This window comes from Perognathus longimembris, chromosome 23 (assembly GCF_023159225.1).
Source record: "Perognathus longimembris pacificus isolate PPM17 chromosome 23, ASM2315922v1, whole genome shotgun sequence".
NCBI lineage: Eukaryota > Metazoa > Chordata > Mammalia > Rodentia > Heteromyidae > Perognathus > Perognathus longimembris.
The window spans coordinates 29,946,431-29,960,382 of record NC_063183.1 but is presented as its reverse complement, the minus strand read 5'-3'; the positions used below and the strand labels follow the sequence as shown (position 1 = coordinate 29,960,382).

General features: G+C 43.6%; 1 protein-coding gene across 1 annotated transcript; it reads left to right on the top strand.

Moving 5' to 3' along the window:
• Nucleotides 1-1,262: 1,262 nt before the first annotated feature.
• Nucleotides 1,263-11,263, top strand: Bloc1s6 (biogenesis of lysosomal organelles complex 1 subunit 6). The gene is made up of 5 exons (XM_048331872.1): nucleotides 1,263-1,426; nucleotides 5,506-5,647; nucleotides 6,564-6,651; nucleotides 9,928-10,014; nucleotides 10,743-11,263. Exons 1-5 carry the CDS (start codon nucleotides 1,345-1,347, stop codon nucleotides 10,860-10,862), a joined length of 519 nt encoding a protein of 172 aa, XP_048187829.1. The 5' UTR covers nucleotides 1,263-1,344; the 3' UTR covers nucleotides 10,863-11,263.
• The last annotated feature ends 2,689 nt before the right edge of the window (nucleotides 11,264-13,952 follow it).

The following is a 13,952-nucleotide window of genomic DNA, read 5'->3' as shown; positions in this document are numbered from 1 at the left end:
TAACAAACAGTACAAGGCCTAACGTATGAAACTGTAACCTCTCTGTACATCACTTTGACAATAAATAAGAAACAAACAAACAAAAAAAAGGACTCAGAAAAAGCAGAAGTGGTGCTGTGGCTCAAGTGGCAGAGTGCTAGCCTTGAGCAAAAGAAGCTCAGGGACAGTGCCCAGGTCCTGAGTTCAAGTCCCAGGACTGGCAAAAAAAAAAAAGTTGAAGCAGGCAAGATTGGTGTGCAACATTGAGACTCCAATAGTCTAGATGAGGGGTGCTGGGAAGATATCCACGATCTGTTAATTTTGTCTCTGGTTGTATAATTCATGATGTCAGCCCACAGGATCTCAGCAGCTGGTTTTCCTAATTTGCCTTAATTTGTTCAGAAGATGCTGCAATGGAGGCCTAAATCATCTGCAACCAACAAGGAGAAAGACCTGCAACTGTGGCAAACCCCAAGCAGCAAGGCTCAAGCTCACAGCAGGGGCTGAGCATTATTATTATTACTATTATTATTATTTAATGGTCCAAACCACATCGGGGAAGCATACAGTCTTTTTTTTTTTTTTTTGCCAGTCCTGGGCCTTGGACTCAGGGCCTGAGCACTGTCCCTGGCTTCTTCCCGCTCAAGGCTAGCACTCTGCCACTTGAGCCACAGCGCCACTTCTGGCCATTTTCTGTACATGTGGTGCTGGGGAATCGAACCCAGGGCCTCATGTATATGAGGCAGGCACTCTTGCCACTAGGCCATATCCCCAGCCCAAGCATACAGTCTTGGTTCTTAAATTTAATTTTGTATTAAAAAAATTTTTTTTTGGTGCCAGTCAGGGACTTGAACTCAGGGCCTGGGCACTGTCCCCTGCGCTGTTCTGCTGCACTCTGCCACGGGAGTCTCTCAGCTCTACCTGAGGATGCTTTGGTGCTTCAGGGGAGGGAAGAGTCTCACCGACGTTCCCGCCAGGGGCTGGTTTTGAACCATGATCCTCAGCTCTCGGCCTTCTGAGTAGCCAGGAGGACGCCAGCGACTGTTTTGCGTCCGCCTCGCGGTGCTCAAGGGCGCCGTTCTCATCCCACAGTGCTTCTAGAAGCTCCGCGAGCCCCACGCCCAGCCCTCACCAGGCACAGGGGGGTTCGGAGCCCGCCGGATGGCGCTGTCGGTGTGTGGAGGGAAGGAGCGGGCAGGTGGGAGGGGCCGCTGACGCGCACAGGCGCGGTGACCGGAAGTGACGACACACGACCGCGCCACTTCCGCTTGCGACTGCGGCTGGCTTCTATGACCAGGGGCTGGGAGCCCGTGACGACCCGCGCGGGACTGCCCTGACCCCGGTACCCTGCCTGCGTGAGGGGACATGAGTGTCCCTAGACCATTGCCCCTAGACGGGGACCGGGCAGGGCCAACCAACAGCGCGGAGGCCGGCGAGCCGACGCTGGGTACGTGCTGCTGCGGCGGCGGCGGCCGGGGCGGGCGGGGGTGGGGGCGGGCAGGGTGGCGTCGCCTCCTCCCCAGGGCCTCGGCGCGCCTCGCGCTGCGGCTGCGGCCCGGGCCCGCCCCGTGCGGGAGCGGAACCGTGCCGGGCCTGCCGGCAGGCCCCCGAGGAAGCAGTCGGTGGCTCTGGGGGGCGGAATCATTGGGTGGTGGGGTTTGAGTGTCTGTGAAACGTGACCCGTTTTAATTCACAGACGGATTCAACCGTGGCCACTGGTGAAATGCTGCGTCCTGCCTGGTGACCGACCTGCCTTTCCCCCCCTTTCTCCCCCCCACCTCCCACCACCAAGTGGCCTTTCTCATTCCTCGTTCCAGGAGAGAGAGATATATAAATAGTAATCCACAAAGGTGTCCTCTGAATGGAATGTATTAGCTGGTGCCGTTTCATGCGCCATCTTTGGAAGAATCGAGAACGTTGCCATTCAAAGAATTTTTGTACTTCACAGAAAGAACCCTGGATGAGAAAGGCTGGAGTGCCTTATAGAATAGTCATAGATACGGGTTAGCTCATAGCTATGCTCTGAGCACTTCTTGGTCCTGCTTTTTTTCTTCTTCTTCTTCAGGGATTCTTCTGTAAACATGACTTTCATGTAATATATATTTGCACCTTGGGCCCCACTCATAACACTCACTTGCTCCTCTTTTTTATTTTTATTTTTGTGGGTGCTTTGATGTGGTTTTTCCATTTGTCTCATAGCTTGCCCATATATAAAAGCAGACGTTGGAGCTGCTAATGGTATTGTTGCCTTCACATGAAACTTTGATCTCAACGCTTTAATGTAGGGTACTCTATATCGTTTTCATATTCCTTTTGATTACTCCATCCCCAGTTTCTTCCTGTTCCAGTCTGTTATAGCACCACCCCAAGATTAAGCCTTACTCAGAATCCTTACATGACTCCTCAGCACTAAGGAGACTAAGGTCCAGACCCACTAACTTGGTACTGAAGGTTTCTCACAGGCTGGCCGTATGGCACCGTAGCTTGTTATTGCTATGCTGTGTATGTTCTGTTCTCCTGAGACTACCTCTCTGCTCCAGAGTGATCCTATGTCCCCACTTGTCTTCATGTTGGTTACATTACCCATGAGGCATTCTTTCCACTCTTATCATAGAACTTTTAACCATTTAGAAATAGTCCACCAATAGATTGTTCGCAGCAATGTGAATTGGTGCCGTTGCTTAGGAGGTCAGTTTTGCAATGTCTAAAGAATGCAAAGGCCTCTGTCTCAACTACTTCTAATAGAGTGTTCTACAGAAACTGACATGAATGTGCGAAGATCGTACTGCAGCATTATTTGAAATAGCAAAAAGATAATAATGTCAATAATCTGCTCATAGGGAATTGGTTATACAAACCATGGTACAATTGTATTTGTTAAAAAAAATAGTAGATTCGTAGTTGTTGCCATAGAAAGATATGTCAGACTATGTTTGTATGTATGTATGTGTATATGAGTAAAGCTGATGGGCATAGTAGTATACAAATCCAACCATTTGAGAGACGGAGGCAGAAGAATCATGAGTTTGAGGCCATCTTTGGCCACAACAATACAAGACCCTGTCTCAAAAGCAACAACAACAAAAATAAAGTGCAGGGAGGGTACAGAATCAGAGGAAAAAGGGTGAAGGAGTGCAGCAGTGGAGCGCACTGGCTATACTGGACATCGATGAAAGTGAACTATGCAACTGTAAGCGGAGATAGGAGGGAGGAAATGGGAGAGAACAAGGGAACAGATGACAATGTAAAAGGAAAGGTAACCTCGCTGTATGTCACTTCAATAAAGCAAATTAGAAAAAAGAGAGAAAGGTTTCACAACACAGAAAGATCTCACCGTGGTATGAGTTATATTTCCTTTATGATGAAAAGTCAATTTCTGGAAGGCTATGTAAGAAACTCCATTGAGAGAGGGGAAGAAGGGTGTTTTTACTTTTGAACTTGTACCCACTTAAAAATGAAAAGGAAGGGAAAGAGAAGGAAGAAGTGAGTGCGCAAACTTCAACTGGTTCCTCATTTCCCTTAGGAATCATTCTTAGACTTGTGTAACAGATTTTTTTTTCCCCCCTTGTAATGATACCTGTCATACTCCAATTCCCTTGCATTTCTTAGGTGGGCAGTTTTGCAATGTCTAAAGAATCCAAAGGCCTTCCAAGGCCTTGAATCATTTGTGAGGTGGAAAATACTTTTTTTTTTTAGAATTTAGACTCCAGGGCTGGGAATATGGACTAGTGGCAAGAGTGCTTGCCTCGTATACATGAAGCCCTGGGTTCGATTCCTCAGCACCACATATATAGAAAAAAGCCAGAAGTGGTACTGTGGCTCAAGAGGTAGAGTGCTAGCCTTGAGCAAAAATAAGCCAGGGACAGTGCTCAGGCCCTGAGTCCAAGCCCCAGGACTGGCAACAAAAAGAAAAAAAAGAAAAGAATTTAGACTCCAAATAGTTCAGAACTAATATGAGTATTTCAGCTCCTTGAATGAAGATTTGAAAGTTTCAGTTCATTGTATGGTATGATTTGCCTTTAGTGCTATGCAACACTCATTTTTGGTATTTCCTTTTATTGCTTAGTTGCAAAGGAATGCCAATTGTTTAATCATGTGAACTGTTAGAGGACCTGCCTTGAAAAATACATAAATATAGAATTTGAATATGTTAATATTCCTTTATTTTGGACTACAGTTTACACTAGTGGCTTAAATATACGTTCTTTTTATGGTATGGTGTATTCCTATAATCCCAAAACTCAGGAGTTGGCTGAGACAGAATTGTGAGTTACAGCCCATCCTGGGCCATGTAGTTGTATCCTGTCTGAACAAACCAACAACAAAAAGCAGCCACAACAGTGAAACACTTTTTGAGTGCTTATAGTCCCCTCCCCCTTGTTGGTTTGTGTGTGTGTGTGTGTGTGTGTGTGAATCTGGGGCTTGAACTAAGGGCCTGGGTTCTGTCCCTGACTTTTCCTTTCCTTTCTTTCTTTCTTTCATTCATTCATTCTTTCTTTCTTTCTTTTTTTTTTTTTCCCAGTCCTGGGGCTTGGACGCCGGTCCTAAGCACTGTCCCTGGCTTATTTTTGCTCAAGGCTAGCACTTGAGCCACAGCGCCACTTCAGCCTTTTTCTGTGTATGTGGTGCTGAGGACTCGAACCAGGGCTTCATGCATGCTAGGTAAGCACTCTACTGCTAAGCCACATTTCCAGCCTGTCCCTTATCTTTTGTGCTGAAGGTTAGTGCTCTACCACTTGAGCCTACAGTTCTACTTCTAGCTTTTTGGTTAATTGGTGATAAGAGTGTTGGACTTTGCTGTCTATTCTGGCTTCAAGCTGTGTTCTTCAGCCTCCCGAGTAGCTAGAACTACAAATGTGAGCCATTGGTACCCTGCTAACTCCCATTCCCACTTTTTTTTTTTTGCCAGTCCTGGGCCTTGGACTCAGGGCCTGAGCACTGTCCCTGGCTTCTTTCCGCTCAAGGCTAGCACTCTGCCACTTGAGCCACAGCACCACTTCTGGCCGTTTTCTATATATGTGGTGCTGGGGAATTGAACCCAGGGCTTCATGTATACGAGGTGAGCGCTCTTCCCACTAGGCCATATTCCCAGCCCCCTCCCTTTGTTTTAAAGACAAGCTTGGAAGATAAAATTTTACAAGGAAAGAATATTTGTAGAGCTAGGTGCTGGTGGCTTGTGCCTGTAATCCTAGCTATTGAGGAGGCTGAGATCATGGTTCAAAACCATCCCTGGCAGGAAAGTTTGTGAGATTCATCTCTGACTACCTCAAGAAGCTGTAAGTGCAGCTGTGGCTCAAGTGGTACAATGCTAGCCTTGAACAAAAAAAGTAGAGGAACCATACCCAGCCTCTGAATTCAAGCCCCAAGATAAGTGCACACATGCGTGTGTGTGCGCACACACACACACATACACACAAAAATACTTGGTAAGTTGGTATGGTAGATTTTGCCTTCATTTCTATTGTGGGCCTCCTTCCTCCTATGGAATTAATTTGTTTCTTAAATTTGATTTTTGCTTGGGGACAGGATTAAGTGACACATCTCCAGATGAAGGGTTAGTCGAGGATTTGACTGTAGAAGACAAAGCTGTGGAGCAGTTGGCAGAAGGATTGCTTTCCCACTACTTGCCAGATCTGCAGAGATCCAAGCAGGCCCTGCAGGAACTCACGTAAGCTAACAAAAAGCCAGGTCTGCACGCATTTCCCCTCTGCTATTAAAGTTGTGTGTGTGTGTGTGTGTGTGTGTGTGTGTGTGTGTGTGTTTGCACCGCCCCCCCATACATGTATGTTTCTTTTGGGAGGGAGGATGGGTTGTGGGTCTTGAACTCAATCAAGGTCTGGGTGCTATTCCTTAACCTCTTTATGCTCAAGACTAGTGCTCTATCACTTGAGCCACAGTACCACTCCTAGCCTTTTCTAGGTAGTTAATTGGAGATAAAGAGTCTCACGGGGACTGGACTTTCCTACCTGGGCTGGCTTTCAGCTGTGATCCTCAGATCTTAGCCTCCTGAGTAGCTAGGATTATAGGCGTGAGCCACCAGCGCCCGACTTGGAACATTGTAACTTTAAAACATTGCAAGTGAGATGTGATGGGAGAAGCATGTAATTTAGTATAATCAATAGCTATGATTGGAGAATCGTGGCTTGAGGGTAACATGGATAAAAAGTTAGTGAGACATCTCTCCACCCCATCTAACATAACAACATGGGCGTGGTAGGTCACAGCTGCAATCCCAGCCATAAGAGGTATTGTTAACAGGACAGGCAAGGTGATCCCAGGGAAAAACGTAAAAGATTTTACTTGAACAACTGAATAAAGGATTGGACGTGGCTCAGGTGCTAGTGTATCCTCTGAGCAAGCCTGAAGCCCTGAGTTCAAGCCACTAGTTCCCCCATTTAAAAAAAGAAAAAGAAAGGAACATTGAGTTTCTTAGGCCAATTATAAAATAACTTTTTTTGAGGGTAGACAGTACAGTTACTAAAACTAATAATACTTTTAAATTATTTTAGTTACTAGAGGCTGAACTTGAGGGAAGAACAGTCATAATGCATGAGGTTTATTTGTCCATATGCTTTTTGTTTCAGACAGAACCAAGTTGTATTACTAGATACATTGGAACAAGAGATTTCAAAATTTAAAGAATGCCATTCCATGTTGGATATTAATGCATTGGTAAGTATGGTTTTCTTGATGTAATTACATTCTGTTGTAGAAATAGCTAGATTAGCTTTATCCTCTCAGCTCTGTGTTGGTGTATCTTTAGGGCCTACCATCTAATTTTTTTTTTTTTTTCTGGGCCTGAGGCTTAAACTCAGGGCCTGAGCACTGTCCCTAAGCCTTTCTGTGCTCAAGGCTAGCCCTCTACCACTTGAGCCACAGTGCCACTTCAGACTTTTTCTGAGTAGTTTACTTGAGGTAGGAGTCTCACAGACTTTCCTGCCTGGGCTGGCTTTGAACCATGGTCCTCAGATCTCAGCTTCCTGAGTAGCTGGGATTATAGGTGTAAGCTCCTAGCACCGACATCTTCTAATTTTTTTTTTTTTTTTTTTTTTTTTTTTTTTGCCAGTCCTGGGCCTTGGACTCAGGGCCTGAGCACTGTCCCTGGCTTCTTTTTGCTCAAGGCTAGCACTCTGCCACTTGAACCACAGCGCCATTTCTGGCCGTTTTCTAGATATGTGGTGCTGGAGAATCGAACCCAGGGCTTCATGTATAGGAGGCGAGCTCTCTTGCCACTAGGACGTATTCCCAGCCCCCATCTTCTAATTTTTAACCTTTAGAATTTTATTTTTTTGGTTTGAACTCAGCCTTACCCTGCCTAGGCAGGTGGTTGTGTGTGTGCATGCGTGCACGTGCGCACCAGGACTTGATTTTGGGGCCTGAGTGCTGCACTCTGAGCCTTTGTGCTCAAGGCTAGCACTCTACCACTTGAGCCATAGCTCCACTTCTGGTTTTAGTGATTAATTGGCGATAAGCGTCCCACGGACTTTCCTGCTTCGGCTGGCAGTGAATTCTCAGGTTACAGCCTCCTGAGTAGTTAAGACTACAGGTGTGAGCCACAGGCTCCCAGCTAGAACTGCTCTTTTTATAGGGAAAACCTTCCTTTATTTATTTTACTAGAGCTTCCAAGTTTTTGAATCATTGTCTTTTGCATGTTGGACTTGTAACAGGCAGTTGAACTTACTTAGGAGTCTAGAATAGATCTATGTATAATTAAAGATGTAGAAAAGAGAAATGAGAGGAACTGTTTGGGGAACTGTTTTTGCCATTAAAGAAAGTACAGCTTCTGTCAGTTACATGATTTCTTCCTATGCATTTTTTTTTTTTTTTTTTGGCCAGTCCTGGGCCTTGGACTCAGGGCCTGAGCACTGTCCCTGGCTTCTTCCCGCTCAAGGCTAGCACTCTGCCACTTGAGCCACAGCGCCGCTTCTGGCCGTTTTCTGTATATGTGGTGCTGGGGAATCGAACCTAGGGCCTCGTGTATCCGAGGCAGGCACTCTTGCCACTAGGCTATATCCCCAGCCCCCAGTTACATGATTTCTTAAGTTGACATTTCATTGAATTATCAGGCATAGTAAGTTGATTTTGTGAGCTGGAATGGACACCTTAAGAATATTTGATTCATCTTTGAGGATAAATAGCTAGCTGAGTGGTTGAATTTCTTGAAGCTGTTAAGAGGAACTGATAACTATTAAGAAAAGGGAAGAGCAGAAATAAGAATTGGCTCCTCTTCACCTTGAACATTAGGAATTGCTTGGTTTGTATGATTTTGTAGGGGTTTATAACTACCTCAAAGATAGATTTTTCCCTGAGACATAGTGTAGTAATATTCTCCTTATGTAATACTACTACTACTACTACTAAAAAGTCTATGTTAGCATTGGACAAAGGCCTGTTGTAGAAAATGAAGATTTGGTGCACAGTAGTTCCTGACTTCTTGTTAAAGAGGTGAGCAAGGCTCTCACCTGCTTCTCTATTGTTTGCTCATTTCACCTTGCTGTAGAATACTATTTATTGAAGCACATGTAATTCTGTTGCTTCAGTCTAAAGGGTCAGAGTCTGAATTTTTCATTTTTTCTGCTTCCAGTCTAAGAGTGTTTTTTAATTATATAAGCATTGAAAAGCGTAAGGCCCTGAGTGGTGCAGAGATGACCTGTTAATTCTAGAGCTCATCTAACATGATTTTACTCAGCCATGTTAAGGTTTCAAATCTGTCTATTGACACTTTTCTTGTTTCTTCTCTTTTGTTGCCTTGTCTGAGAACAAGGTGTCCTTCCCTTTTCTCCCACCTCTGTGAGCCTGCCTCCTCCCATCTTCTGACAGGAACTGATAGGCTGAGATGCAGAGTGTGTACTTGTAGCTTTCTGGGGAGGTAGAGTGTCTTCACATCGCCTGTTGTTCTGCTTGGTCCAATCTCAAAAACCAAAGGAACATGACTGAATATGACTCCTGTGCTTGGGGATTTCTGGCCATCGCTTGGGTTTTCCTGATGAGCAGATGAGTCACACTATCCTGTCCTTACATGTCCAGGGTACCCTACCACAGTCTGTCCCTTACAAAGGAGAGTGTTCTCTCTCTCTCTCTCTCTCGCTCTCGCTCTCGCTCTCGCTCTCGCTCTCGCTCTCTCTCCCTCTCTCCCTCTCTCCCTCTCTCCCTCTCCCTCTCCCTCTCCCTCTCGTCCTGGGGTTTGAACTCAGGGCCTGGGCTCTGTCCCTGAGCCTCTCTGTGCTCAAGGCTAACGCTCTACCACTTGAGCCACAGCGCCACTTCTGGCCGTTTTCTATATATGTGACACTGAGTAATCGAACCCAGGGCTTCATGCATGCTAGGCCAAGCACTCTACCACTAAGCCACATTCCCAGTCTGTTTTTACATTTCTTAAATGAAATAGGTGGCATTATTGGATAGTTTCAACTTAGATTTTAGAACTGTACCACATCTTTTTAAAGCAAAATGTAGCCTATACTAAATTTAACATGAATATCTCTTTTTATGTTTAGCAACTTTTTTTTTTTTTTTTTGCCAGTCCTGGGCCTTGGACTCTGGGCCTGAGCACTGTCCCTGGCTTCTTCCCGCTCAAGGCTAGCACTCTGCCACTTGAGCCACAGCGCCGCTTCTGGCCGTTTTCTGTATATGTGGTGCTGGGGAATCGAACCTAGGGCCTCGTGTATCCGAGGCAGGCACTCTTGCCACTAGGCTATATCCCCAGCCCCACTTTTTTTTTTTTTTTTTTGATCAGTCTGAACTGAATCAAACATCTTCAAAATCCTGCCAATGGTTTAAGTGAAATTGGTGTTCTATTCTGGAGTTTAAAAAGTAGATATGACTAAGTTTCTACAAAATGGACCAGCTTAGGAGGGAGGAGCTGTAATTTAGGCACCAACATACTGACCCATTAGGGTGTTCCGGTCTGTGTTAACTTGACTTTCCATTTGCTTTTCTGTGGTTAAGTTCGCTGAAGCGAAATACTACCACGCCAAGCTGGTGTGTATAAGAAAGGAGATGCTGCTGCTTCACGAGAAGACAGCCCGGTTAAAGGTAAGCTGGGAGTCCTCGCACACTCTTCACCACGCTCAGAGCTTGTCGTCACTGCTCGACTTTTCATTGCTCCACCTACAATAACATACTTAAACCATTCACTTCTTTAAAAAAAAAAAAGGTCATTTTTGAGGGCTTGACAGACTCATTTTCTGAATCTACAGCTGCATTTCATTTTTCCTGAGTTTGGGATAACACATTTTGTTGAATCAGAGGGACCTTAAATTACCAAGATCAAATTTATAAGCCAAATGTGAGATGTTTTCATTATCTCAAGCCAAAGTATCACTTTTAAGGTAGGGTATCAGGGCTGGGAATGTGGCCTAGTGGTAGAGGGCTTGCCTAGCATGCATGAAGCCCAGGGTTCGATCCCTCAGTACCACATAAACAGAAAAAGCCAGAAGTGGTGCTGTGGCTCAAGTGGTAGAACGCCAGCCTTGAACACAAGAGAGGCTTGGGGACAGTGCCCAGGTCCTGAGTTCAAGCCCTTGGACTGGCAAAAAGAGGGCATCATATTATTGATTTATTGATTGATTGATTGCCAGTCCTGGGGGTTGAACTCAGGGCCTAAGCACTGTCCCTGGTGTCTTTTTGCTCAAGGCTAGCACTCTGAGGGCATCATTTTAAAATTAGGCCCTAAACTATAACCCTTGATTGTTGTCTTGAGTTTTAATTCCCTCCCTCCCTCCCTCCCTCCCTCCCTCCCTCCCTTCCTTTTTTTGTCACAGAAAAGAGCACTTAAACTGCAGCAGAAGAGGCAAAAGGAAGAGCTGGAGAGGGAGCAGCAGCGGGAGAAGGAATTTGAAAGGGAAAAACAGTTAACGGCCAAACCAGCTAAAAGGACATGAAGAGTTGTGTCTGTGTGCATTTTCTTTCCTTGTCCCATATTCTATGGATTTGAGAGGAAGTGTGGAGTGAGGTTTCAGGTAGTGCCTTATACCTTTATGGTGGATGTTTTGAAGTCCTTGTTTCAGGATTTCTGTGCTCCATATCTTCTTTTCAGTCATTCAAGAAGCCTTTCTTCCTAAGTAGTAGACACAATATCACTTGTTCTTAATATTGTATTTTTTCAACTTCTGCTTAATTTAAAAATTCATTTTATTGATCTTGGAATCATTTATAAAGTGTAAAATGCTTTAAGAGTCTCGATTCAGCCAAGCACTGGTGGCTCATACCCGTAATCCTAGCTTCTCAGGAGGCTGAGATCTTAGGATCATATTTCATAGCCAGCCTGAGACTCTTAACTCCCATTAGCTACCAAAAAAGACTGAAAGTGGAGCTGTGGCTCAGGTGGTGGGGCGCAAGCCTTGAGCACCAAAGCTCAGAGATAGCATTTGGCTCTGAGCTCAAGCCCCTTGGTACCATCACACACACGTGTCTGGATTCCCGAGTTGCTCAAAATGAGTCTGAATGTTTTTAGCTCCTTGAGTGAATATTTAAAAGTTTCATTTTATTGAATATGAGGTTTTTTTTTTCTGTAGTGCCACACTCATTTTTGGTAATTGTCTTTATTGCTCAGTTAAGGAATACCAATTGTTTAGTTGTGCACTGCTAGAAAGAAAGAGAGAGGGTTAAGTCTTTGTGAAGAATGTAATGGGAAAGTATATACACGGGACATAATAGCACCTTAGATGTAGGCTGTTGTGGATGCCAGTTTCTAGCCACGTATTCTGTGTTTCTTAGTGTGGATGCATATTAATGTAGGTTACGTCCATTCCTCAAGTTTGGCAGAGATAGCAGAGCTGTCACACACTCATCTGCACTTAGTCAAATGTAGTAACAGTCATCACACACTGAGATACAGTTCCTATATGTACAGCTTTTAAAACTTCTCAAAGTGGAATGAAATGTACCAACTCCCCACTTGACAAGTAGCAGTAGGATTGGTAGAAAATTAGTAAATAGTGTCACAAAAGAGTCAGCATGATACTTTCAGTATTACTTAGGATTTTCTTTTCCTGATAATGTATATAGGAACTCCTTGTGTGAGGGAAATTTAGGAAGTTATAAATCAAGAGTGCATTATTATTATACCCTCTTATTTTAGTATATCCAACTGGTATCTGATGTCTATTATGTATGGCCTGTGCAAATCCTGTGAAAGTGTCTTGAGTAGAATGTGTATCTTGTACAATCCATATCACCACATGGTAAGCTGGAATCACTACCTCTGACCATTTGTCAGGCCAATGATAGAGAAAGAATTAAAGTTGAATGTTAAGAACTGACCTGTTTGAGGGTTTAAGTAATTTCATGAGTGGATTATGGCCTTACAATTCACTTGACTTTGACATTATATTGAAAAATATATTTTATTTGAAAAAGGTAGGTGTTGGCCTCTGTTACTTGCTACATCTGCCTAGGGCAAGGTTCAGTAAGGACTTGAAGGCCAGTGTCTCCTAAATTGTTGAATGTACTTATTTATAATATGTGATAAAGGCTGTGTATTGTTTTACTAGAGTAGTTCTAGACCAACTTCAGTAGTTGTTTAAAATGCTGGTTCCTGGATACTGCTTCTCAGTTTGTTGTAGTAAATCTATTTTTTTGTTGTTGTCATTGGTACTGCTCTGTTTTATTTTTGTTTTGAAAGATTCCCCCCAGTGATTCTGATACACCTTAAAAGATCAGAACCACAGGTCTAGCCGCCAAGGTCTGGGCTTCTTCCCACACTGCATATTTTGTTGAACTAGAGGGACCTTAAATTACTAAGATCAAATTTGCAAGTGAAATGGAAATATGAAACTTGGGATATGCACATTCCAAATTCTTGCTCATTAATTTGGATGTGAAGTCCATATGTTTTTAGAGTGCTCCCTAGATAATAGTGATGAAGGAACCAGCTGTTGAGAATAGTTTAGCAGTAGAATAGTTTTTTTAAAAAGTACTCAATAGCATTTGGCATTAATCTTAAATTTTAAACTGCTATTTTTACTAGTCATATTTAAGGCTGAGCCCTAGCTGGCAGGAAATAGATATATAAATCTGGTAAATTAACTGGACTTCAGTGAGTTGTATTAAAATGAATCATATTTATTTAATGAGTGGGAAGGCATATATGGACCTTCAGAATTGCATTGCTGAAGTTTTAAGAACTTAAAAACCACAAAGCAAATACATTTTTCACCCACAGTTTTAAGGTCATTGATAAATGAGAAGTACTCTTACCTTGGTAATTAAAATATAAAATTTAGCCCTGTTACAGTAGCCTAGAAAGATATCTCTAAATGTGGAGCCCTTACAATTAGTCTTAATGTATTTTTCACAAAATGGAATTGGTTGAAAAAGTTGTCTTTGCTTTGAAACTCTGAAATATGTACTGAGCCGAGATAATGGTTACTGTGCAGTGAGTGTTGTTTAATATGCAGACGCTAAATCTGATACAGATTATGTCCACAGGGAAGATTTTGGTGGATTCAGCTTACAATGTACCAGTTACTGAAGCTAAAACATTTGTCTGATTTTTGTCTTGTAAAGACTATTCTGTGCATTTAATAAAGTCTCAGTATTTATCAAGCCACCTCCTGTACATGGTGTGGTATATTTCCTTTTTTGTCTATTCTGTGCATTCTATTGGTTTGCTGTTTTCTCTTCTCCCTCCAAGGTTCTTCATGAATAGAGTAACAAAAATGGCAGTCCTCCTTCTCTTCAAGAAAAGTGATAGGAAGTATGTGAAAAGGATAGTAGAAATATCCTAACTTCATTGCTATTTTTATGTTATGGTTATTATTTTGGCAATATTGGAGTTTGAACTCGGAGCCTCATACTGGTTCTCTACCATTATAGTCACACCTCCTGCCCTTTTTTTTTGTTTTTGCCAGGCTTGGGGCTTGAACTCAGGGCCTGGGCACTGTCCCTGGCTTCTTTTTTTTTGGCCAGTCCTGGGCCTTGGACTCCGGGCCTGAGCACTGTCCCTGGCTTCTTCCCGCTCAAGGCTAGCA